This window comes from Pieris brassicae, chromosome 9, assembly GCF_905147105.1.
Source record: "Pieris brassicae chromosome 9, ilPieBrab1.1, whole genome shotgun sequence".
In the NCBI taxonomy this organism is placed as follows: domain Eukaryota; kingdom Metazoa; phylum Arthropoda; class Insecta; order Lepidoptera; family Pieridae; genus Pieris; species Pieris brassicae.
This window is the reverse complement of record NC_059673.1, coordinates 17013995-17041821: the sequence shown is the minus strand read 5'-3', so window position 1 is coordinate 17041821 and position 27827 is coordinate 17013995. Positions and strand designations below refer to the sequence as shown.

The 27827-nt window shown below is 31.1% G+C and overlaps 3 protein-coding genes across 3 annotated transcripts in view; 2 read left to right on the top strand and 1 right to left on the bottom strand.

Moving 5' to 3' along the window:
• LOC123714165 overlaps nucleotides 1-15852 on the top strand; it is a 40910-nt gene extending 25058 nt beyond the window's left edge. Inside the window, exons 2-4 of the mRNA XM_045668334.1 lie at nucleotides 11371-11429; nucleotides 13993-14193; nucleotides 14481-15852. Coding sequence (XP_045524290.1) covers nucleotides 11371-11429; nucleotides 13993-14193; nucleotides 14481-14672 — 452 coding nt within the window. The 3' untranslated portion in view covers nucleotides 14673-15852. The remainder of the gene's footprint in view (nucleotides 1-11370; nucleotides 11430-13992; nucleotides 14194-14480) is intronic.
• Nucleotides 15853-16896: 1044 nt separating this feature from the next.
• Nucleotides 16897-17712, top strand: LOC123714166 (DNA polymerase epsilon subunit 4). The gene is made up of 2 exons (XM_045668335.1): nucleotides 16897-17337; nucleotides 17512-17712. Exons 1-2 carry the CDS (start codon nucleotides 17041-17043, stop codon nucleotides 17653-17655), a joined length of 441 nt encoding a protein of 146 aa, XP_045524291.1. The 5' UTR covers nucleotides 16897-17040; the 3' UTR covers nucleotides 17656-17712.
• Nucleotides 17713-17743: 31 nt separating this feature from the next.
• On the bottom strand, nucleotides 17744-27325 carry LOC123714164 (maltase A1-like). The gene is made up of 11 exons (XM_045668333.1): nucleotides 27169-27325; nucleotides 26847-27026; nucleotides 26289-26449; nucleotides 25869-25994; nucleotides 25285-25405; nucleotides 24657-24988; nucleotides 24299-24406; nucleotides 23753-24004; nucleotides 18517-18614; nucleotides 18126-18275; nucleotides 17744-17857 (listed from the first exon to the last, which is right to left on the bottom strand). The coding sequence occupies exons 1-11, from the start codon at nucleotides 27302-27304 to the stop codon at nucleotides 17767-17769; spliced, it is 1755 nt and encodes a 584-aa protein (XP_045524289.1). The 5' UTR covers nucleotides 27305-27325; the 3' UTR covers nucleotides 17744-17766.
• Nucleotides 27326-27827: the final 502 nt, after the last annotated feature.

The following is a 27827-nucleotide window of genomic DNA, read 5'->3' as shown; positions in this document are numbered from 1 at the left end:
TTATAAGCGTACCTTGAAGCACTGTTACTTTTTAATATACGTAAACATAGTTATAATTAAAGAAATTATCACATAATTAAATAGGAACATCCATCCATCCGTCCATTAACAAAAGATCGTACCAATTCTTGAAAGGCCGGCAACGCACTTGCGAACCTTATGGCAATTTAAGTGTCCATGGGCGGTACCGCTTAACATCAGGTTAGCCAGCTGCACGTTTGCCTCCTATTATTAAAAAAAAGCTTGCAAACGCGTGACTTCCATCGCATATAAATATATGAAATATGGCTGCACTCAGAGATGAAACGAGAATGTACTCAAAAAAGTAGGTCGACCACGGCATCCATGAAAAGAAAAGGCATTAGCCGGATTGCTAATAAGCTTGTTTTACACAATGTTTAACTCAGAGTGAATGTTGCCAAGCCATAAACAATTATGCTAATAATGAGGTTTTATATACGGAGAAAATAGTTGTCAACTTGTCAGACGTCAGTTGTTTCGCGCCATTTTTAATGTTAGTTATAAATGCGTCAGTAACTGCACTCGCCTAGTGGCTTCAGCGTTCGAATAACATCCCTGAGTTCGTTTGGATAATGGACGTTTTTCCTATCTGCACATTTAACATTCGCTCGAACGGTGAAGGAAAATATCGTGAGGAAACCGGTTTGGCTAAGACACAAAAAGTCGATAAGCACTGGAGGCTGATCACCTACTTGACTATTAGATTGACAAATTATCATGAAACAGATACAGAAATCTGAGGCCCAGACGTAATAAGTTTGTAGCTCCACGGATTTTTATAGAAGATTTGCTTAGTAACAGTTCTCAGGTCATTGCGAAGAAACTGTTAATAATAAAACAGATTCGTCTTTGTTACTGCGAAAGACTGCAAAATTTTAACATATGGTAAAATTACAGAAATGAATAAATTAATTATTAACTTGTATTGCCAGTGTAAATTAGTGATTTAAAAGATGTTATTTGATGCTGTTTCAGAGATACTATCGGCTATATACTATATGTTCGCAGTCAATTTACAGTAGCGATATTAAGTATGTTGTGTTGAATATTATATTTTCTCGAAACTATCGCATTTGCATAATGTATGTATTTTTCAAAATTAATAACGTTATTACGGTGTGCGCGTACAATTTTCTATAAATATAAATAATTGTAAAATTGCGAAAATGGCAACTTGACAAGAAAAAAATGAGGTTTCTTTCGACCGTATTTTATGTGTCTTAACAAACTTTGTCGTGTTTTAACCATATTTGTTGATTATTTTTTGTTGGGTAGGAAATATGGATTTGATGATGGCATCTGCATATCAAATCTGCGAAAATCTCTTCAAAATCAAAAAAATAATTCCTTATAAAGTCGGTTTTTTTGTTAAACGATGTTCAGTGAACATAGATATTTATATGAACATTTGCCGCTCCGGAATAATTATTCGTTAATACAAATGGTTCCCGAAAAAGAAAATGTTACTTGCTTGTAATGCGATAATATCTTTGATAATATTATTCTTGTGATAATGACGAACGTGTATGACACGATATCTTATCACAAGGTTCTGATAAAAGCGCAGTCGGTAACTAATGTCGCTGAATTTTCACAATTCTATCAGCATTTTATATTCGCCACTTATATAAGTTGTTGACAATTTGTTTTACTCACCTGATGCAGCAAGACAGTATTATTTTTAGATTAAAAACATAATTTATTTAATACAGAAATATAGAGTAATAATAATACAAGGCCAAGGCTGTACAATTTTCTCACTCAGGCTTTCTTAGTATTATAAGCGTGGCGATTTCCTAAGTCATCGCAGTTACGCCCCGAGAGTAAAGCCAGATGAAGGCACTTTTCTGCTCTTCAACTGTTACATTCCTTTCATCATATACATAGCACTTAACCTTTCATACTTCGCTTATATTCTATTGTTGAACGCGAGTGGTTAATATAGAGTAAAAACTAAAATCATTTATTATTTAAAGAACCCTTTACCCAGGAACCATACAATAGTTGATTTTTAGTTAATGATCATTAACTAAAATATATTACAATTAAAACATGTATTTACTAATATTTTTGAAATAAAAATATTTCTATTGAAAATAATTATTTATAATAAAAAAATAAAAATCGTTCCTTTTTATATATAATATTATCATCAGAAATTTTAACCTAAATAAACCCATTTGCAATAATTTAAATGAAATGCAATGAGAATTTTAAATTTCAAATATCAAGCGATCTAGTTCGTGAAATTGATTAAAGCAATGTCATGTTTGCAGATTCTCCACTTTTGTAATTGTCTATGACTTTTCTCTATACAACATAAAAGTTGTTTATTAAATACTATATATTTTATTAACAAATAAACAGTATTTACAATATTCTTAACCTACATAGTAATAATTATAATAATAACAAATAGAAAATGTTATTTATTTTGTCTGAATCTTAAAATATCTTGCCTATAAAAAAAATATCATATTGATTTCATATTTTAATGCATAAAATAAAATTTATTGAAAACTCATCAATAAATAACCAGTTAAATGACAACACCTGTGTTTATTTGGAAAGTAATGAACCAGGTGATGTTGACAGGTGCGATACAACAATGTGTGTCGGAAACGGTTAACATTAACGACACACAAAGAAGCCTATACGAGGTTATTGAGATATGATATTGGAGTTTACTCCTTAAGAAACGATTTGAGTTATAAGGCCCGGTACGGAAATTTTATGAGGAGTAAAATCAAGTGTAACACGAAAAGTTGAGGCGTTACGTAGAAAGAGACAAACATATATATCTGTAGGATTGAACTCATTCTCTCTCTAAAATTGGATTTGTATAAATTGAACACAATTATTATTGTTATTATTATTATTGGAGTTTACTCCTTAAGAAACGATTTGAGTTATAAGGCCCGGTACGGAAATTTTATGAGGAGTAAAATCAAGTGTAACACGAAAAGTTGAGGCGTTACGTAGAAAGAGACAAACATATATATCTGTAGGATTGAACTCATTCTCTCTCTAAAATTGGATTTGTATAAATTGAACACAATTATTATTGTTATTATTATTATTGGAGTTTACTCCTTAAGAAACGATTTGAGTTATAAGGCCCGGTACGGAAATTTTATGAGGAGTAAAATCAAGTGTAACACGAAAAGTTGAGGCGTTACGTAGAGAGAGACAAACAAATATATCTGTAGGATTGAACGTGTAAAATAATGATTCCATCTCATTCTCTCTCTAAAATTGTATTTATATTGTTTTGTAACATACTTTATGTAATACGCTTTATTGAAGTAATATAAATAATCCGAATAATTACAGATATATGTTTGTTTCTCTTATCATTTTAGCAGATGCGTTCATTTACCCTTTTTTTCTATTCGATATATATCATAATTATCGTTCGTAAGGAGTAAACTCCAATCGTGCGTCGTAGCTGACACACACACACACATTATTTTGTATTTGGTATCGTCGATTAATCTTGAGAGGAAAAATCCAAAATATGAGGCAGAGCATTGTCGAACTATTTTCTTAATAACTGAATTCAATTACCGATAATTGCATGTATATTTACTAACACGTGTTATAAAACATGTACAACTGTACGACTCCTTCAAACGCGATTTTCTCTATACTTTCGTCATTCTCTGTCAAATTGTTTGCACTGATAAAAAAGACAGATCATTGCTTATTTAAATTAACAGTTTTGCAATCGCGTTGTTATATACCTCGTAGTGGCCACAATTCTAATTTTGTTGGTGGTAACATTGGTACATAATTTGTACATTTTTTCGACGTTGTAGACGTTGACGTCGACGTTGCAAACACTCATACACTGAAGCATACATAAGGTATTACTTTTAAGTAGAATTAAAAATATCGTGATTATTAGATTAACATAACGATACATTCAGATAATGATTTATTTAAAAACATTTATACATATATTCTTTTTGTTAAAAACATGCACCATGCATTTATTTATTTACAATTAGTAAACATTTGTAGAAACACAAATACATAAAAAATATAATGGATGCAACGGTCGGCCTTATCGCTAACAAGCGATCTCTTCCAGGCAAGCCCGGTAAGGAAACAAATAAAATAAAAGTTATATGATGGGGATGAGATGCAAGAAGTGTATATCCTTATCTTATAAGAAAAGATAGGACCCTGATCTACAATTATACAAAAAATAACTAAATAATTAAAGTTCCGTTTTGTTTCTTTTTTTTATAAACTGTAAATAATAATATAAAAAATTAGATATTATTCCTGTAAATCTACCGTTGTATATTATATTTTAGTTATATATATCCTATCCATTCTATAGGTAAGGTTTTCTCATCAACATTTAGTAAATGCTCAAAATGTCTAAGGCTTTATACAAAGCCGGTGCTTATTGTAGCTTTCTTTGGAGCTTCATTTGTGCTTTTGCTGAGTAATCTTTACTTGTAATAATGCTTCGGTGTGAGGATCTTGGGAAGAGTATTGTTGAAAGTTGAAACCTATACTGTGTAGGATATATATATGTATGTTTGTATTTGTATTGTAGTATGTGTTTTGTCTATACGTGACAAATCATTAATTAAATGTTAAGGAATACATTTAATACGTTTATCAATAATATTAATACAATATTTTATTCAATTTTATTTTGGGTTAAAGGTATTTTGTATAAAAATGTAATAAAGCAGATCATGTACTTGGAGCAGTGTTGGTCCAGTGTCTTCAGTGTGCGACTTTCATCCCTGAAGGTTCAATCACCGGCTAAGCACTAATGGACTTGTCATATGCGACTGCGCATTTAATATTCCCTCTTATAAACGTTAAAAGAATACATCTTGAGTGAACCGGCTTGCTTTAGACATATAAATCGACGGCGTGTGTCAGGCCCAGGAGCCTGATTGCCTACTTAACTATTGGACTGACAGATGACCATGAAACAAATACAGAAATCTGAACCCCAACGCTAAAAGATTGTTTATTGAAGGCCCACAAACTAAACGATACAAATTCTTATACATTTAAGAAAACAACATGTTTTTAAGTAATTGCTAATTATAATGTAAAATAAAAATATTGTAGTGAACCGCCATTTCATATATTTAAGTATTTTCTCTCCATAAATGGGTGAACGTTTTTATTACTGAAAATTATTTACTCACATCTGTCATCGTGTCAACAAGACATTTGATAAACCGAATTTTACGATTATGTTGTTTAACCTCTGCCTTTCTCTATTCAAAGATAAACTAATCAGGACACAGCGCTTTGAATGGGTATGAAACAACGGTAAGAATAGGAATTTAGGCCACGAGATGAAAAGAAAAATAGCAAAGGCTCTTAGTGAAAGAAAATATCTAGGATTTTCACGCGCGACTTTCATTACAACCAATTCTATTGAGTTATTACTGAAGTGTAATAAAATAATGAATACTATCATAACTGAAAGAAGATTGCCCCATGTTCCAATAAAAGGTGGATTTCATATTGCATTAGCAGCAGAAAGAAGGCCGTGGATGGAGATATTTGGAAAAAGCTGGCCTTTATCCATAATGAGTTCCATTGTTACTGAAAGAAGATATATTCAGTAACAAAAAAAAATTGAATAGGGGGCAAACGGACAGGAGTCTCACCTGATGATAATTGACACTCTCAATGCCACAGGGCTCCCGATGCATTGCTGGCCTTTTAGGAATTGGTACGCTCTTTTTTTTTCTTTCTTAAGGACCCTCAGTTGAAATCGGCCGTAAATACTTCAGAGGGCAGGAGTGGTGGTGCGCGGCAAAACTGCTTTAGAAAACACTCGAACGTCGAGGTGGGGTGGAACTGTATACCAATAAAAATTTGTAAATAAACGGGCTTTATTATTATTGTCCCATTTGAGATAAAGATTAAATATATTTATATGAATAAATGTATTTCTATTTGTTAAAGTTGAAACAATAACACTGTTCGAGATTTACCACAGTTTATTACTTTGACAAATTTATATAAACACTTATCAAAAAAAATCATAACCTAAGACATATATGTAATACATTTTTATGTTATATTGTTTTTAAATTACAACCACAGACTACGCAGAAATGCATTAAACCTAAAGGAAAAGCGGCGACCTTATGTAATACCAGGATAGCAGCCAAGATAAGAGAAGATAATTAAACGTCACCTAGGAAGAGAATGAAGCCGGTCACTGACCTCGATACGTATCATTATTTGATTGTAAATTCTATTTATGTTGACCCGAAGGCCATCACACAATGAACTACGTACATTGATTTATAGGTTAAGAAACGCTTGCCACCGTCAAGAAATTTATGCATATTAAAGAAAATTATTTAAAAATCTCAGGTATTTGTGTGGTTTTATTTTAATGTATATTAAATAATTATTTATTTATTCATATACGTCAACTTTTAACTATTACAAATTATACACTTAAGTAATTAGTAGAAGGCAGTCTTGAATGATTGAATTCTACAAAAACAATGAATAACTCGCGTTTAGTTTGTAATAATGATAATTTATTGGTCTTTATTGAATCGTCTGCTCATTGACCTACATTGCACCTCATTATCTCGACGGTTGGAGTAAGGAACGCTCTTGGTGCACAATGCTGACAAACCACACGTATAGAAGAACAAAATATTACATACTGACTTATCGTTGTATGTGTTAAATTGTTTGCATGTGCGTGAATGCATAGATCATAGACAGCACTTTTGTTTTTAATTTGTCTTTGACTTCATTAAAGAATTTAAAAAGGAAAAAAAAATGAAAACTAATTGTAACTAATTTAACATAAATATTATTACGTCTTTGTTTGTATATTTTGCCATGACATTGTTTTGTCCTTTTATCGTAGATAACATTATCGAGGGGATTACTACCACAGACAGTATATAAACTAGTCAATTAATGCTCAACTTTCTATATACTACGATATATGCGTTACTCATGTATGTAGTATTGTTTGTATTTACTATAAACAGCTTAGGCCCGTTATAATTAGTATAGTTTGTCATTTTTTGACAATTAATTGAAGAAAGAAAGAAAGAAGTTCTAGAAGAATATAGTCCTAAAAGTCAGAACTTTTAGGACTATATTCTTCTAGAACGTCAACTAAATATACACGTTGCTTATTCTGTTAAAACAAATTTTCTTCAGGAGATTTGACATTTATGTGACAAACAAATCGGAATTTAGCGCCAAATGTGACGCTCGTATCATCCAATACGTTTTGACATACATATTCATGCTTAGCCGTAAGTTTCGTTTACACTAAGACTGTTCACTATGCTTCAATAGAAATCGCCGAAATCATCCGGCATCGCCATTAACCTATTTCAATCAGAGATTCCGTTGAAATGTAAACAAATGTCGCTACACAATAACTGTTTGTTAACATTTCAGCAACAATATGTGTGTCGATGTGGGTTATGTGGAGATGGGGTATTGTGATAATGGGAGCGTTATTAAAACCTGGATGGAAAGCTTATTCTTGCCCGGTGTGTATACAATGTAGGTTTGATTTGAAGATTATTAATGTTTACTTTAAAATTTAACATTGTCCGTGACTCTTACGTAATTTTGTTTTAATATATTGCCATTCATTGTCATTGCCTTATATAGACCATTATTATTTTTTTTAGGTACACTTTATTGGACATTTTCACTTTCTCATGTTAAACATCCTTTTTAGTAAATTAGGTTGGACTTAAGTGTCTAATTAGTCTTAAGTTAGGCTAGATCACATGATGATGAAGAGATTAAAAAAAATAAAGACCAATAAAAACAATATTTTGGTCTGAAATATATTTTTTAATAAAAAAGACATTGAATACCTACGTACAAGTTACCATGGTTATAGTTCAGATTTTTTTAAAATATTTTCACATGTTTTTCAGAAAATAACTGATTTTTCAGATCTAACCCGTGATGCGTGGGCCGATACAAAAAATATTTTAAATAACTCAAGCGAATCAAAAATATATTAATATTGTACAATCAGAAAGAAATCGAATTATGATGTGGACTTGTGATAAAATGTTAGCCGCTATTTCTGGTTAATCAAGACATCTTATTAAATTCAACTCAAATTCGTTGACCTATTTATTGCGTTACCGTTATTTTATCACGAAAGGTAATTTTATTGTTGTTACGGTCGTAAATAACCTTTTTATAGTTTTAATTTTAATGCATATAATATAAAAATGTAATAGCCCATTTTTTAATATTAATACCATGTACTTATCATAATTATTCGCCTTGCAACCATTTTTATGTATTTCGACCATATCGTCATTCCTTACGTATATTTTCTGTCAAGTAAATTCCAGTGTCAATGCGATGTTTTTTACCCGCCAATAATAGGATGAATATTAAAAAGATATTTGAACATTTATTTACAGCCAGTATTTCTGCAATCATCTAGGTCTCCACAAAGGTTACATACAAAGAGGTTTCTCTCAGCTTTCATTTCCCTTAAAATAGGTCAAATGTCATCAGGAATTAGGTTTTTGGAAATGTGACTTTGGCGCCAACCAGGCGATTGGTGATAATAAAATGCCAATAGGTATACATGGAGGCTTTGTTTGTAGGTTACGTCTTTGTTAAGATGCAAGTAATTATTTTTGTTGGTATTTCCGCGTGTTTAAAATGTTTATTTGCATAAAAGGTAATAAAAATGTCACATTTTTCATCTTGACTTATATAAATGCGTAAAGGATTTATTTTGTATTTTGTTAATATGTTGTTATTCGTTGGTCATATAAAGACCACGAGAAATCATATGTCACGAAGATCAACTAACTTTCTCTATTGTAATACATTATGTTTGCGTTTGAGCTAAATTAAACACAACTGCTGCTGGTTGCTTCTTCAATTAAAAATTATAATAAATTCAAGTGTTATTTATTCTTTAATGCAATGCATTTAGCAAAAAAATTGTATTGTACGATTTCACTCGCACAAAAACAAAATACAGGATGTTCGCATAATGCACTACCGAGTGCGTCCGGTCATTCGATACTCTACCCTACTACTGTTATATGAACTGAATATGCATTGATATCTTTACCTTACAGAGCCTTTCAATTATACGTTAAGTAATCATTTTATGTGTCAATTGTCACTTTCTATAATTTTTGTAAAGAGTGACCACAAACAAATTTAAATTGATCTGTCTGTTACTTATATTCTATAACTGGGTTCTATATCTCAGTTCAAATCGTATTTTATATTTACTTCGATATAGTCTGGTTACATTCAATATAAAGTTAAATGTCAATTTAATATTTTATGGTGCATATGCTGTCATTTGTCAACTAACTGGTAAACGTGGTAAGAACTTTTCAGCTCTTGGTTTCCTATGATTAATAAGAAAGACCATAGATTAGTTAGGCTGTTAGCCTTAAAATTAAAAGCCGAACAATTCGGGGAACAATTATTCATTACTTTTTAAATATTTTTTTTTAAGTAGTATGCATGTTTTAATTATAAGTATAGGTAAGCACAAAGGTAATTGGAGAATAATATCTAATTTTGGTTTAAGCTTATTTTTGTACTATTAATTAATTCTGGTTTATTTCGTAACTATTTTGCGCATTGCATAAAATTGTAATCTAAGTGCAACTGCAACACTTTACTGGTATTAACAAGCCAATATATCTTTTCGTAAAAGTTCACGCTTAGTGGCGATTTATCACTGAGATGAAACTTGTTAACATTATGAAGACACGCACCAAGAATTAGGTCGAGGTGTCACCGTATCAGATGGTCCACAGAGCTGAATTCAGTTGGTCCTTGGGAAAGTACTTGAATTTCGTTATAATAATAATGTTTGTCCATGGTGTTTTTACACCTACGCGTGAACATATCAGTGTTAGATAGTCTCTGCTTTATGGTCTGTGCTATGGTCAATTGTCAACTGGCTTTATTTGTCGTCGTCGTCAACGTTAATTTAAGTTGTAATAAAATACGTAAATTTATAGCAAACATATCGACCACCGTAATACAATCGTAAATTTCTCTGTATTTTATCATACACGATAATGTCACCTGTGATTTTCAACGTTTATAATTAAACGTTACATCAAATATACACGAAGTAAAAAATTAACAATGCCGAACGTAAAACTATTCTTTTGCTATGTTGTTTTAAGTTTCCATAAAGAATCCCGGAGTCTGTACCTAAAAATGTCGTCGTTAATTTTTGCCAATTACAGTCAACATAACAAATCTTGATACTTATAAGCTTCACTCTATTATAAGAGACTTTTGTAAATTATAATTTAAAATACATATGCACAATTTATATAGAAACAAGAAGTGAAAATACAATTTAGGAGTAGTTAATTTGGTATTCCCACCGATAGCTGTCATATGTAAATTTGACAGATGAAATCGTGATGAATTGTATCTGTCATAATATAAAATTTATAAATATTTTCTCTTTTTTATTGATTGTATAGGTGGCATAGTGTAATAATTAATATGCTTCTTTGTTTTTCAAATTTAAATCAATGCATATATCTCATAAAAACATGATATAAAGGAAATTTATACATTGTTCCGAGAAATTATTCATGCAGAACTTGGATTTATACAATCATGAACATAACTGTATTGAATATTTCGATTGCTTGTTAAGATGCCGTGATGGACGGTAATTAGTAATTAATTAACGGTAATCATCAGACCTCTTTTTATTGTACTTAGCGATGCTGCGTACGTGCTCAATCAACACTTAATTAAAATCAGAAATCGTTTGAAAAAAATCTTATGTGAATTGGATATGTTTAACTAAAGATTTAAATAAAATATTGATTAGTTTATTCATGTACAAGGCTTATATTTTATTGTCTGATTGCTGATTCAGCTAATAATTACATATTTTTTAAAATATGTTTATTTCACAATAAATATGATTTATTGCATGAATTGTTTATGAAAACAAGCCTAGTTGAAATTTGAGATACAATTCCTGACTATGTTCGTTAGTTTATCAACCTCTTGGCACTCATTTAGGTATTAACTCTTTTGGCAAAAAAAATATGATATACGTTTTAAAACATGCTGCCCAGGAAACAGAGAAGGGGGGGGGCTAGGACACTTTCTTATTTTCCTGTAATCTTTTTCATTACGTATAAAATAGTGTTTCTTTTTCATTCACGTTTTACAATATATCTTATTATGTTTAAAATGAAAATAGATTACTCACTGAATAAATGCGAAAGTTTTGTTACGCTTTCACGCTTTTTTATTCAGCTAATTCAAATTATGTTTTGGAAATATTTCTATTATAAATATATATATATTTTCTTTCAGTTGTGGTGGACGTGGACGACCGACCTGTCTCTGTAGAAATCTGTGATACAGCTGGTCAGGTAAATAATTTTTTTACTTTTTCGAACTGGTAACACAGAATTTTCCAGCTAGTCTATACCAATTCGATTTCAATTAATAACATTTAGCTGTCATTTGCACAAAGAACTGTCATATGATTTATATAAACTCTGTTTTTATTGGGCCTATCTCACAGTATAGTATTATTCACTATCAGACAACATAAAAGTCTATCAATAAAATACTATTCCTAAAATTGCAAAACCTTCACCTTGTTCGTACTTGTTCATATATCACCTGGCCCAGGTGTTACTTGAGTGAGCTCGTGCATTTGTGTTGCCAGTTTTTTCTACAATTTAGAACGCACATGCCGTAATTCCCACAGTTTCCCTACCTGTGATTTCAATAGCGACTAAGTTCAATACCTTTGTGAGAAATTCATTCTTAATCTCTTTTTGTAGAAATCTTTACGATATCAGTTGGAGCATGTTTCGGCAAAGCAAATTGTATAAAATGTTACAACGCATACGTAGAACTAAGATTTTTTGTAATCTCATGCAATTGTTATAGTTTAATAATTATCTAACAGTTGGAGCCACAGTCTTAGGTAAGGTTTATATCATTATTGACCGAACAGGCTAAAGTCTTTGTACCATGTCTAATGTATATTTTTATTTTTAAAATCCCCAAGACAAATTAACTTTAACGGACAAGGGACACATCCCGCCATTTTACCAACTCTTATTAGTTGTGGTTAAGCGTCAGTATCTCAATTCTGTTGTCTTTATGTTTTTCTGTGCAATTTATATATTACAATGAAGGAAACATGGCGAGCAAACGCGAGTATCTTTAGATTCAGATATTGACGACATGACTAGCACTAAAGGTTTTTTGTCAATTCTGGTTTGTTACTTTTGACTTTTGATAGTTAAACTATAGTGAATGCAGAAAAGCCAAACAAAGCATTCAAGTAGATGTATGTAGATCACTGTTTATACATCATACCATGCTGTTATAGGATCAAATTACATCAAAATAGGTTCGATAAAAAAAGGTCGTTTTCTCGTAAATTTAACAAATAGCACTGTAAATGGGCTCTCAAATATCAATTATGCTGTTAAAGTCGCTATTAACGTTGAAGAACGGATAAGTATAATTGGAGGGAATAATTTCACTGATTTTGCGGAAATTGTAGGGAACTCTAATTGAGTGTTCGATGCGAGAATCTACGATTAACACAAATCAAAATTTAATCATATTGATAAATATAGACAACTATGAACGTTATTTGACGAACAATATTAAAAAAAGAAGCGGAAGATGAAGAAGAAGAAAATTTATGCCAGCCCTTGGCAAGAGGAACTGGCAAATCTCTCCGCAATACTTTTGAATCTTTTAGGAAAACCTTTTAAGAATTGGTACGCTCTTTTATTGAACGATCCTAAGTCGAATTGGTTCGAAAATAGATCGGTGGGCAGGTTCTACATAGTAGTAGTGCGTGGTAAAAGAATTTGCGTGAGCGCCTTTACTTTCTATAATTAATTTATGATAGCATTGTTTCTTTTAAATTTTTGGACTTAAAATTTCAATACAAATAGTTGTTTTAGAATGGAGTGAAAGGTTTTGTATATAAAACAACTAGGTTAAACTAAAATGTTTTTTTAATTTGAATAAATAGGCTTTTTACACTATTAAATTAATATTATTGAGGGTTATGTACAAAACATGGCTTTAAAAATAATAATTATAATCTTAATAATTAAAAATATTGATCAGTCACATGACACAAAACTGTCGACTAATCCTAATACTATCTTGAAATCTAGTTGGGAAATAAAATATGTGTATTTGTGTAATTAAAGTTTGTTTACGTTCACGTACTTAGTATACATACGACGCCATCTTGCTTAGTAAAGCCTCATGTCGGTTTCTTGTGAATGTTTGATTTGAATTTTTAAAGCTTCTACACTTAACAGAATCAAACCAATCTGTATGGTCACAAATAAATTATGAAAATAATTGTTTTTTTTTGATCTTCTCAAATAAATGCCTATTTGTTAAACAAATTATTTGCCAAAAAAATTTGGGTTAAATCTTACATGTTGTTGGTTGATTGATCACTACAATTTTCAAAATGAGTTTTAATTTTCGACATGGCAACACCTCTTGATCGTTTCACTAATACATTGTGAAATCATTTGATCGATTTATTTATCACGATCAGAAAAGGTAATGTCGATTGCCGCTATTGCATACTTTCTCTTTATTGTGAATACGAATCGACAAAAGAACAATCGTTTTATCAATTCCTCTTATGTAACTTTATGTGCTTATTAAAATGTCAAGGTTCTAGCTCTATTTCATGTAGTTATTTTAGGTATTTAGATACTAAACTACATAGCTTGCCAGTATTAAAAAACTAACAATCATTTATTATTAATTAACGCAATTAAGTATCATATTTTAAATTTTTGTAGGCTCCTATCACTTTTATTTTAAATACTGGGCTGATTGTTAATAAATTATCCACATATGAAAGTAAAAAGCTTTAAATGTCAAATGTCAGATGAAATATATAATTAACTTTTTTACTTTTTATTTCAGGATTCAATGTCAGAACTACGCGAGCTCTGCTATCCGGGGACAGACGTGTTAATGCTCTGCTTCTCTGTGGTCCGACCAGAGACATTCCGGTCCGTGGCTAACAGGTGGACGCGGGCGATCGCTAATGTCAACGCACCCTTAATTCTAGTCGGCACTCAGAGCGATTTAGCGCTCGATGGACGGGTTATACACGCATTAAAAGTAAGTTTATTTCTTATCATGATCTTGGAAATACTCAACAGTAATTTCAGAATTATAGAATGTAAGAGGATTATAGAATGTTATCAAAGTAAATTGGACTCTGTAAACTATTGAACCAGTTCAACGGGCTTTAAGAAAATAGTAATCATCATGTCAATTATCGGAAAAGTTATGTAACTTTATACCTATATAACTGCTGAGGAGTTAGCATAGACTAGAAACTTGCAGTGGACAACTTGCCTCCATTTATTCGTGTCAAAATTGTTAGATTATTGTTCTATTTTCAGGCCCGAGGCGAACACGCAGTGACCGAACTGGAAGCCAAGGCATTAGCCGCCAAAATAAACGCCGTCTACGTAGAAACATCAGCGAAAACGCGGAAACAGTTGAAAGATGCCTTCGACGCCGCCATCTTGGCTGGGTTGCCAGTAGTGCAACCGAAACGACCGTTTTGGAAAAAACTGCTTTGTTTAAATTAAGATTAATTGAGAAATTCGTAAAATGTTAACACAATTTTAAAATCCATTAGTTTGACATGTTTATTTTCATTGTTTTTAATCTGTGAAATTGCAAATGCTTACCTAAGTTATAAACTCCGTTTTTCGTTACCTTACAAATAATAAATGGTCGATTAGTTACTTATTGTTTTGTCACAAAGTTTAGTAAATCATTGTATGTTTGAAATAAAATGTAACACTAGTTTTCTATATTAGTATATACAAAATAGTTTAAGTTGTGATAATGTGTATATAACTGATATTACGTTGAATATTTTAAATATAGACTGCTCTTACGAATTTCCCAAAGTTTAGGGTAATTGTGTAAAAAATATACCTAAGTGCCTTATGAAATATTAAGACAATGTTTTAATAGAACTTCCATTTATGTACCTAGATAGTATTTTATGTATTAATTGTTATAGTGACTGAATTAGAAATTAGCTATAGAAAGCTTGATTGTCTATTGTCAAAATATAATACTTATCTGTTGATACAATAAAAGTGGTTTTTGAAAAAAAAGTTAAAGCAATGTTTATCACAGAACAAGGCAAATATTTTATTCGTACAAGTGACTAATTTAATCCCAATTGACCCTACCAGCTCAATAATTTTCTGTTTAAAGGTCACAGATTATGTCTTCGCTATATTTAGTTAGAAATTATAAAATATAAAAGCCACGGAAATAAGTCGCGTATATGATTATATAATGTAATATCTATATAATGACCGCTACATGAACAGAACTTTCTGTCGTTATATGAAAAGGACGTTACATTGTATCGATAATAATACAAAACAACCGAAGTCTTATTATTTAGGCGTTTTAGAAAGTTTGTCGTTAAATCGAGTGAGTTTACATGGAATTTACACCTCGCTTACACTGCTTCTTATACAGCATTTAAAACATGTAGAAACACAATTACAGAGTAACAGTTATTGTATTATAACTATTATCTAACGGATACGGATATATCCTAAACGTTTTTTACAAACTAAACTAAAGCAATTTTAATACAATATCTGAATTAATCATGTATAATTTATAAATTTGGCACAATTAATAGCTTCTATTTTACAACTTAACTTGAATATTAATATGATTATGCAATAATGTTTTAATGTATTTCTTACATTTTAAGTTGTATATAATGAACTGTGTTTGTAAATGTTGTTGTGATACTCAACATGAACTGATAATTATATTTTATTACGACTGATTGATGTTTTTTTATTTACTGTATTTATTTTACTATACAAAAAGATCTCTCACAGATAGTTCACATCTCACCTCAGACTTAGAGCTAAGTATGACTTCCCTATGTCAAATTAATTTCTGTATGTCTTCACTCGGAACATTTGGGTTAGCAGTATGGCTCTCGCAGGTCAAAAACTCATTAGACTGATAGACTGGTCTGAATTATCAATCTTATACTAAGATCGTTCAAATAAGCCTTCATATTATAGAATTAAAAGCTTTTAGTTGAACATGATAATATTTGTATACCAAGGTCCAGATACCATTACTGACTACTTTTGCGCCATGGCATTATATGGGACTTTGAACAATTTAAATATTATCAGCTCTTACAAATGATAAATTCAGTAACAAGTTGTACACTGGCGGGGGATGGATAGTTCAAAGATATAATAAAAAAATATAACAGTTATTTGAAATTTTCGATTAACATCCCAAAAAATTTTTTTTTAAGAAAGTTCTCTACTAATTTTCCGGTACGGGAATTAAAATATACTGCACAAGTTTATTTTAGAAGAGTTTACTTAAATTTCTAAATATATTTTTTCTTCTTGTTTATGGCTTTTATTTATGTCAACTGGGCACAAGGTACTTCGCCAGTGTCGTGTAGATGGAGAAGACACGAAGGAGGTTGATCGGTAAAAATAATAATTAAGTTAATTTTGAATATGCACAAAAAAAATTTGTTGAAATTCTATTGTTAGTTTTGAGACAGCACAGACAACACAAATTATAAATATTTATGAATTTCTTCGGAATTTTCAAAAACTTGAAATGCCTATTTAACTTTTTTCTAAGTTTCGACGATGTTATTTTAGTAACAGTGCCAAATTACTCTGTGGTTTACAATAATACTGATTTATATTTATAATGTAATTTTAAATCGCTGTCAATTAATGAATTACAATCATGTGTCAAGTCTTGTTCAAATTTCAATGTCAATGTCCACTACGCACTAAGTAGGTACTAATACACGACTTTGGCGGGCTATGAACAAAGTTTTAATAATATTATAAATAAATTGTGGAAATATATAAAAAAACAAAGTTACAACACTATACTTAATAAGACAAAAAAAGAATAAGAAAAATAATGAGTGAAGAGGAAAACTATACTGAAGTGGATATATCAGATATTGTGGATGATTCTGAAAGTTACTTTGAAAATCAAGCTTCTGATTTACATGATTCCGAACAAAACTCGATACAAAATTCAGAAATTATTAACTCTGAAGAACCAACCTCAACGGAGAAAAAATTACCGCAAGCCAAAACTGATGTAGTGCGCAGTACGAGGTTACCAATGGCTAGAATAAAAAATATAATGAAAATGGATCCTGATGTACATATAGTGAACGCTGAAGCTGTCTTTTTGGTCACTAAAGCAACGGTTTGTACTTCGTTCTTATTTATATTCAATTAAGTGTCAAAATGTAACATTTCTAATAATTGTAATAACTTAGAATTTATATTATTATATTTTAGATTAAACAAATCAGATATCCCAAACAAACAATTGTTTAGATCAGTGTATAGCTTTATCAATATAATATAATATTTACAGGAAATGTTCTTGGAAACAATAGCAAAGGAAACTCATATATACACTTCCCACCACAAAAGAAAAACAATAGCGAAAAAAGATCTTGATGTCATTATCAATAAAGTTGACTGTTTGTGTTTCCTTGAGGGTGCTATGGACTTCTAATTTAAGATGTAAATACTTATATTATAAGATTGGTGAAAATAAAACTATTTAATTATATTTTTTTTATATTTAACCATGATTGTTGAATAGCATTTATTCATTATAAAAGCATCATTTGTTAGTTTCACAACAGTCCTTCAAACTTTGTAGAAGTAAAGCACATTTGCCAGTTATAATAACTTTCTCTTTGTGAATCATTGCGCTGTAAAAATGTAGAACAAAATTTCATGACAATTTTATAAAATAGTTGAAAGAATATAATATGGTATATAATATGAAATATTAAAGAAACACCTGATACTACACCTATAATTGATATGATATCTACACCTTTTCTCATAAATGCAATCTATCCATGGTTACAATTCCTTAATGTAAGGTTTACATTTTCATAGATTCTTAAAAAAACTTGGCTATAATAGTTTATATATCTAAAGGTCTGTATAGTACCAACTCAAATATGTTCTTACCCATTTTCTAAGGCAATCCCCTCACAGTCAACTCCAGAAGCTACAACAATTAAATGTGTTGGTAGCCATTCAAAGTCTGACAAGTCAGTAATATCTGTGTCATTTGATAAATTAATTACACCTACAATTGCTGGGCTATCAGGAAGCATTCTGGTGGAAAAAAAACATTATGCATTTTCAATTTAACAAAGTATTTATCAGAATGTTGCTAACTGTTAAAGTTGTCTGCATAATTACTTGGCCTAATATTGTATGGCAATTACATAAGCTCACATTAAATAAATATTAGAACAAAAATATTTATAAAAAAAGCTACAATTAGGAAATGAGGCAGAATTGATTTAGTTATAAAGCTGGCCTTCTCAAAACATAGTATAAAATCATTTCCTACCTGGCCACAACTAGAGTAGAATTTGACAGAGCTCTGATATCTAAACACCCTTTGTGTACTGCAACTTTCTTTCTGATGGACACCACATCTTTATAGAACTGAAATTTGAAATTTAAGTGTTAATGTTTCAATATTTATATGTTAGGTTTAACAGTTGTAATTACAAAAGCTATATTATTATTTCCCTTAAGTTAAGAGAGGGAGGAGAAGTAAGAGGGAAAGTAAAGAGAGTACCCGCAAACAACATCGGCTCCGCGTTAAAAAAGTTTTTAAAAATAGTCAAAGTGAGAAAATAGTTCTAAAAAGTTACTAAAACTGTGTCAAACTGTAACCTGCAGTAATACAAGTTGGAGTACAGACTTTATATAAAACATTCTGGAAGAAAATAGTGATAAAAGTTTCAACAAAAAAAAAATTTAAAAAAATTATCAGTGCAATTCTAAATGAAGTTGAAAGAAACGGAAAGTTAATCAAACTATATGTGTTGGACTAATTACGATACGATAGTGATAAAACAAAGTTCCTAATATATACTTATTTAAAATTACCTCCTTAAAAACTATAAATTAACCCGCATCACTCGTAATATAACACCAAACAGCGTCATCTATTATCAGAGTTAACAAACTAAGGACAGTGAAATAAGAAGTTACACTACTCCCCACAAGATGGCAGCACTCGTAAAAGTAGCAAATAAAATTGAGCAAAAATGCGCTGGATGTACACGAGAACTTCCTACCAATGAACATCTTGTTTGTATGCTATGTAATTACGGATATGATTTGGAATGTGCAAATATTCCCCGAGAACTTTTTAAAACCACTATGAAATTGGACCAGAAAACATCATGGAAATGCCAAGATTGCCGTTGTGTAATGCCTAAATTTAGTAACACCGATACCCCTATACGATCACAGAGTATTATAACACAACAAGTGACTACACCTTGCGAAGAAAACAAAATCACAATAAGAAAACCAAACACACAGTCCAATAATTATGATACAAGTTTTGAAGACCTCAGTCTATTAGGCGACACACTCCAAACTTCTGAAAAAAATGCCGATAACCATATGCAAACCGAACTAACACTGCAAAGTTTAAGCGAAATGATAATGATACGTCTGAAAGAAAATAACGAATCTATAATATCCGATTTACGGAGTACAATTCAAATAGAAATAAATAAGGCTATTTCAAAGCTAACAGAAGATTTTGAACAAAAACAAATTATCTATCTAAACAAAACGATCAAAGAAAACAGGAACTAGAAAATTCAACACAAAAATAGAAAACTTGTTAAGAGAAAATGAAAAACTAAAACAAGAAATATCAAATTTAAAACATAATACTTCCGCTGCCCCCGTAATCCAATGCATGGAAAATAATTTAAAGAAAATTGTCATCTACGGCTTTGCTGAATACTCAAAAGAACCAGAACCTATTCTCCACGACAGGCTAATTGCCATGTTTCATGATATCTTACAAGTAGACTTAACGGGCTATATAGAAAACACGTACAGAGTAGGCAGAAACACTGCGAGGACACGACCACTTGTTATAGAACTTATAAGTAAAAGAATGGTAAAATATATATTAAAAAACAGCCATTACTTTCAAGAAACAAGAATATCTCTATCTGAATATTTAGATGAAAATACACGAAAAGAAAGACAACAATTGCGAGAAGAAATGATGAAAGCTAGGAAGAAAGGCTTACATGCAGTGATCCGGAATAACCAATTATATATCGAAGGGAAAGTTATAAATAATAGAGAAAACAAACAGAACAATAATAATGAGAAAGAGGACATCTTCAACATTTCGCAGAATATAGTAAACAGCATGTACCAACCAAATAAAACATCACACTACATGCCTACTGACAACCATTCTTTTCGCAAACAAAGGCCAACAATTTAAAGTTTTGTTCCAGAACATTCAAAGTATCAACAATAAACAACACATTTTAGAAGCATTCATTGAACAAACCCCTATTTTCAACGCAATATGTATATCAGAGACATGGTTAACAAAGGAAAAACTCAGTATGATTCAATTCAGCAGATATAACATCGCAGCATCATACTGTAGAAGTACGCGCGGAGGTGGTGGCGTCTGCATCCTACTCCAAGACCATTTCGAGTATATTGTAAGAAACGATATTACCAATATGTCCATAGATTATATACTAGAATTATGTGCAGTAGAATTACCTAAGGAAAATATATTATTATTAACGATTTATTGGAATAAGAGAGAAGAAGTTATATTTCATAGTCAATTAAATATTATCTTGAATTATAAAAACACTAAGTATTCCAAATGTAATGTAATTATAGGCGGAGATCTCAACATATACATATTAGATACCAATATAAAAACTAGTCAATTCCTAGATTTAATGTTAGAATTTAAATATACTCAACATGTAAAAAAACCCACACGTACTACTCAAACCACATCAACATGCTTAGACTTAATATGCGATCATAACGCAACCATAATAAACATCACCATACCAAAAATGTCCATCACACATGAAACATTCTACACATATAAAAGATCATTTAGCGATGGAAACATATTAAAATTTAAGTCCGCGTTAATTACTGTAGATTGGAACAATATTATAACAACAGATCATAATATTGACGATAACTATAAAGCATTTCAAGATACGCTTATGAATGTACTAAATAAAAGCATACCAATACGAAGAATAAAAATAAAAAATATTCATAAGAAACATTGGTTGACGAAAAGCATAAAAATATCCTGCAAAAATAAAAGATTATTAAAAATACTTACACTAAATGCAAATAACAAACTATTATAAAAAATATGAAAAAGTGTTAAAAAAAGTTGTAAATACGGCAAAAAAACTACAATAGATTAACAAAATGAACAAATCCAATCATAAAGTAAAAACAATGTGGAGTATAATTAATGAATGCACCAATAAAACATTTAAAGAAGAGCGAAATAATCTAAAACTACAAACAAATAATAAAATAATTTCCGAACCCAAACAAGTAGCTAAAACATTTTCAACAACTTTTTTGCATCTATCGGCGAAGAAAGCCAAATACAAACAAGTAGACCAAAATGTAATCCCGTACTTTCTCCTTCCGAAAACACAATGTTTCTCAGACCTGTAGACCCTTATGAAATAAATATTTTAATAAAAAATCTTAAAAACAAAAATAGCCACGGTATTGACGAACTCCCACCAAAATTACTTAGGAAATGTGCAGACGAACTCACTCTACCATTCTACAAATTGATAAATCAATCCTTCGAGGAAGGTGTTTTTCCTGATCAACTCAAAATAGCAATAGTGAAGCCCTTACATAAGAAAAACGACAAAACAGACCCCAATAATTATCATCCAATAGCTCTATTACCGACTGCATCAAAGATATTTGAGAAAACAATGTGTGATCGGGTGTACGCCTTCTGCGAGAAATATGGGATATTCAATGAATGTCAAAATGGTTTTCGAAAAAACAGGTCAACAACTTTAGCAGTATATAAATTCATACAGGAAGCTCTTAATATAACAAATAATAAAGAATACGCAATCGGTCTGCTCCTAGACATGACTAAAGCCTACGACAAGGTACAATATGAAATATTGTTAAATAAACTCTATGGGATAGGTATCCGCGGAAAAACTAACGAATGGTTCAAGTCCTATCTTGAAAACAGAAAACAATTAGTAGAAATAGAATTTTATAATAATGAAACAAAAATTCTCCAAATTTACCGCTCTGACAGTAAAACAATAAAAGCCTCAATACCACAAGGAAGCGTTATTGGGTGCCTTCTTTTTCTCATTTATATAAACGACCTTCCAAAAACCATAGAAGGGCCTGGTCCATGTGTTTTATTCGCTGATGATATTTCGATTATAGCCCCCTGTCATGATATCACTAACATACACTCTACACTCAATAATATTCTAACAAAAACTATAACCTGGATGAATGCACACAATCTTGAAATCAATTTTGAAAAAACCAAAACAATAGCATTCCACCCCCGTCAAAAAAAGCCACTTTCTCTAAATTTCTCTTTTAACAACCACACAATAGAACAAGTTAACGAATTTTCATTACTAGGTATAACAATAGACACAAACATAAACTGGAAATCACACATACAAAAAATAAAATCAAAACTATCAAAATTTTTATATGCTTTCCGGGAAATTAAAAAGACTACGGACCTGAAAACCGCTCTAACTACCTACTACGCCTATGCACATGCATGGCTAAACTACGGTGTAATAATGTGGGGAAATAGCACCGACGAAACAGCACTATTCACAACTCAAAAAAAGTTAATTCGGATCATAGTTAACATAGAACAAACAGACAGCTGCAAACCACATTTCATAAAACTAAACATTATCACTCAACCCTCATTATACATGTTGGAAATCTGTAAATTTGCCCATACACACAAAGAATTTTACACCACACGCGAAGACATACAGACAAGATATACACTTCGACACAAAAAACGCCTAAACCTACCATCTTCCCGATTACAAATACATGCATCAAGCCCACTAGTCATGTCAATCAAAATTTATAATAAACTACCGGAGACACTAAGAAATGAAAAAAAAGATACATATATTTACAAACAAACTAAAAAAACTTCTTATACGTAAATGTTATTATAGCGTTAATGAGTACCTAGAAGATAAAAATATAGCTTAATTTCATGATTATTAATCCCTAAATATACAAAATTAAATAAATAAAAAAAAATAAAAAATGTTATTCTATGTAATTGGTACTAGCCTGGAGTGTGAAGTTTTATGTGCTATTTTTTATTGTGTTGCTATTAGCTATGTTATATAGGTTTTGTAATGCCTTCTTTTGCTGTGCCCTAACAGGGTCCATAATATTGTACCTAGCTTTAAGCCTCATAAACATCTTTTGTAACGTTATGGAATGCAAATAAATACATGAATACATAAGAAGTAATAAAAACTAAAGAAGTCTAATGACACTATGTATTTGAAAGTATGATTAATATTCTTTCCCTTAAATTGTATAGTATATAGTTTCTTTCAATAAAAAATAACTGTAAACTAAACTACGAACTATTTTTAAGATTTCAAATGATAAGTGTCTAAATATTTAGGTAACAAATTTAGTATTATGTATTTCTTATTTATTTTATATGACTGCATTGGTACATTATAGATGCTTATACACACCTTATAATGACTTTTATTTGCCTTCATCTGTGCATCTAAATTCACATCTTTATAATTGTCAGCAACGGGCAACCATGTTTTACCATCTGTAGTAGAAAACCCAGCATTGGGACTGTCGTCCCAGTGGTATGGAGTTCTGCTTGGATCACGTGAAATTTTCCAGTAGTTGATAGGATCGTCAGTGTTGCATGCTTTTGGATCCTGTGTTTCTTCCCATGTTATAAAACCATCTGTCATCCCTAATTCTTCTCCCTGTGAATTTTGTATGTTTATTACCTAACCTACAAAGTATACCTACGTACGTTAGCGACATAGGAAGAACAATAATAACCCACATGGGACTTCAGATTCGACTTTCTGCATTTGTTTCATCGTCATATCCAATTAGGTGATCAACCCCTGCCTGACACACATTACAAGGGTAAGATTTAGAACCTAAACTAACATGGTCCAAATTAATCTTCTACCATAAACCAAAGGTCGCGCCTATCGTGATTACCTTAAACGGATCTCATTCAGATAATTGTATGTAATTAATTGCATTACCTGATAAGTAAATGCAACCCCGGGAAGTAGCAGTGTCAGCATATTCATTGCGTCTACTCTGTCAACTCCTACACGAGTGGCTAATCTACTTTGATCATGGTTTCCATTCTGTGAAAAAATTACATAAAAGATTATACCGCCAACATCAATTAACAACGTAAATAATTGAATAAAATTTCAATTATTTATAAACGACGAAAATATTTATTCAAATCTGGCGAATTATTCATTTTTTTAGCTACAGTTAAACCAGTTAATGAACATTAGTTATTTCTATGCTTTTTATTTAATTTCCGAGTAAATAACACGCACAAATACTCTGTATAAGTTTGCTATTAGCCTAACAGACACAACATACCACCCAGTTAGCAGTCCTTCCCACCGGCATGTTCTCCATCCATTGATCAATAATTCGTTTAATAGCTACCGCATCAGAATCCTTACGAATATTCTCCAAAAGAGAAAAGTTGAAAGGAATAGAACCGTTCCTTTTTCCATCCCCATAATATCTCATTAGATGTTCTAAGTCTGTGTAGGCTTCGGTTATCATGATTTTATATTCCTGATCCTTTATCGTGTATTCGTCGAGTACTTCTCGCCAATCGTATATAACTGAGTATGTCTCGTCTTGATCCTTTGTGTATATGTGTTTAAGATAATTATAGTCATCTTCGACGGCGTTTGGATCTTCTAAAAATTACGGTACATGTAATTAATAACACTCCACTGAACTGACATGTATTATAATATTTCATTTCACCATTAAGAAACACGTGAACATACTTGTTGTTATTACGTGAAGGGCGAAATGATTTTATCATACATACATAAAAACTAAAAAATCCATATACTTTAATATAGCAAAGTTATAAGCTAAGGAAGACATCTATTTTTTTTATTATATATTTTGTTTTATTTTAACTCTCAACACAACAAAGAAACTTAAGTGACCGCTGTTCGTTGCTAACTGTAACAATTAATTATACCAGATCTTGGTTCATCGGGATATCGTCCGCAAAAGTTTTTGGGGTCGGCTTCGTATATCATGTTAACAGCATCAATTCGGTATCCTGATATACCTCTGTCAAGCCAAAACCTAAGGACATCCTAAAATCAATGAAATAATTACTAAACATAGTTAACAAAACCATTTATTTAATTAAATATGTGATGTAGTGCCTTGCAACAATGGATGTAATAAATATTACATAGAATAATCGTTTCACTTTACTTTTACTGAAAATATACTTAAGGTATAATCAATCTTATATCTAAACTAATGTAATACTGAGGAAAGATTTGTATGTTGATTTATTTTTAAGTAAATATCAATGACAGGACATGTGCTTAACAATATTTTAGGCCTTGTGATGCGCCCTGATAGAGTCGGCTAGAATGCCTCACTGCGTTATTAACATTCGATAAGTGGGTGCAGAAAAATAACAAAATAAAGAAACTTAGTGGAAAATATATTATATTCTATTATAGATTTACATCGTCGACACTTCATTCATTCTGCTGATATGACGAAGGCAACAAGAGGCAATGCCATTATATAGATAGGACTAACCTTCATTTCTTCCTGAACCTTTTTATTTCTGTAGTTCAGATCAGGTTGTCCTATCACAAATTGGTGTAAGTAGAACTGTCCTCGCTCGACGCTGTATTCCCATGCACTTTTACGAAAATGACTGAGCTATAAAAACATACTTATATAAATAAATATATAAGAATAAGAAATGTATGTTTTAGTATCTATACAAAAAGAATTTATATACATTATCTGTATTTGATTAGCCTCGCTTACTTATCTAAATGCGTCTCTAAGTATTAATTAACTTACTTCACCTCTAACAGATGATGGGCAGATGTATTATTCTAATTATCTATAAACACATTGTTACTTATGTGTATATATACTTATACTGTTATATTAAATTAATAAAACACGGAGAAAATATATTTAGTTGCTATTTCGTTTATACTGTACCCAATTACTGGGAGGCTGAGTTTCGCCCACTGTGCAGGTATTAATGCCATCAGCCCAAACATAATAGTCCGAAAACTCAGGGTCTCCCTTTTTAGAGCGTATGAACCACTCGCTCTCATTGCTCGTATGATTTGGTACAAGGTCTAGGAGTACACGGAGTCCTGTAATTATAGTGATGTTTCATAATGGCATTCTTATGACACCTTCTATCAAGATATATTAAAATCGGTTTACTTAAGAATACGACTTTAAATTAGTAGACAGCTACCAATTTTTTCAGTATTCATCATTTGAACTCAACCTTGTATTGAGTTTCTGTGTTCAATCTAATCTATTTTAAAGATGGAATTGTAAAAAAATCAAACAAATCAAGTTTAAGATTTCGGATACAGTTCTAACATTAATTATGGTACTTAAATTGTAACTACGAATGCCCATCACATACATCTGTGTAAATTCTGCACGTTATGTTTACTATTTCTGTTCAACAGCTGAATTGTATCAGTAACACCAATATAACTACTGGAGAACAAATAATTTACTAGATTCTAGTGTTACCTAATCCTTTAGCCTTTGCAAGCAGTGTCTCAAAGTCCTCCATAGTTCCGAACTCTGGTGCAATCTGTCTGTAGTCAGAGATATCATAACCAGCATCATACATTGGGGATAGGAAGATTGGTGACAGCCATATTGCGTCAATACCAGTTTCTTGGAGATACGGCAATTTTTCTGTTATACCTGGAATATTTTACGTAGCTGTCGGTGTATTGTATGGACCTGAACTAATACAGATTCTACACTAATTTTCGAGCTATTAACTAACTATTCTTGCAAATACCATATTGCATAAAATGGGCTCGTAACAGGACTAGCCTCTTACCATTTAGATCACCAGTTCCATCTCCATTGCTGTCCTTAAAAGACTTTGGATAGATCTGATAGATCAGAGCTGATTTCCACCACTCAAGATCCACAGCCGACACTTCGGCTATGATTAAAATCAAAAGCAACCTCATAGCAGTAAGGTTTAAGCAAAACTACGAATAGGAAGTATAATTTCAATGGTTTTATCTGGACTCATAGATAAACTTTTGCAACTATACTTAAACATATGTTTTATTATGTTTCTCATAGATAATTAAGCACAGGTTATGAGCCATTGTATTTTTAATAAATATTGAATGACATATGAAGTAATTTTCCCTATTTTTGTACTATATGGCTCCAACTGCTTACTTCGAAAATCAGGATTCTGATTTACATGACGAACCCAAATTTAGAAATTATTAACCTTAACGTGAAAAACTAACTTCAACGGAGAAAAATTTAAACAAGCCAAAAGTGATGTAGTGTGAAGCATAAGGTTATTTCAAAAAGTATTATGAAAATCGATCCTGATGTCCACAAAGTGAACGCAGAAAGTGACTGTTGGTCACTAAATCGACGGTTAGTACTTCGTTTTTTTGACATAATGTTACATTTCGAAAAATAGCAATAAGAATATATATTATTATGATTTATAGTGAATAATTCAACTAT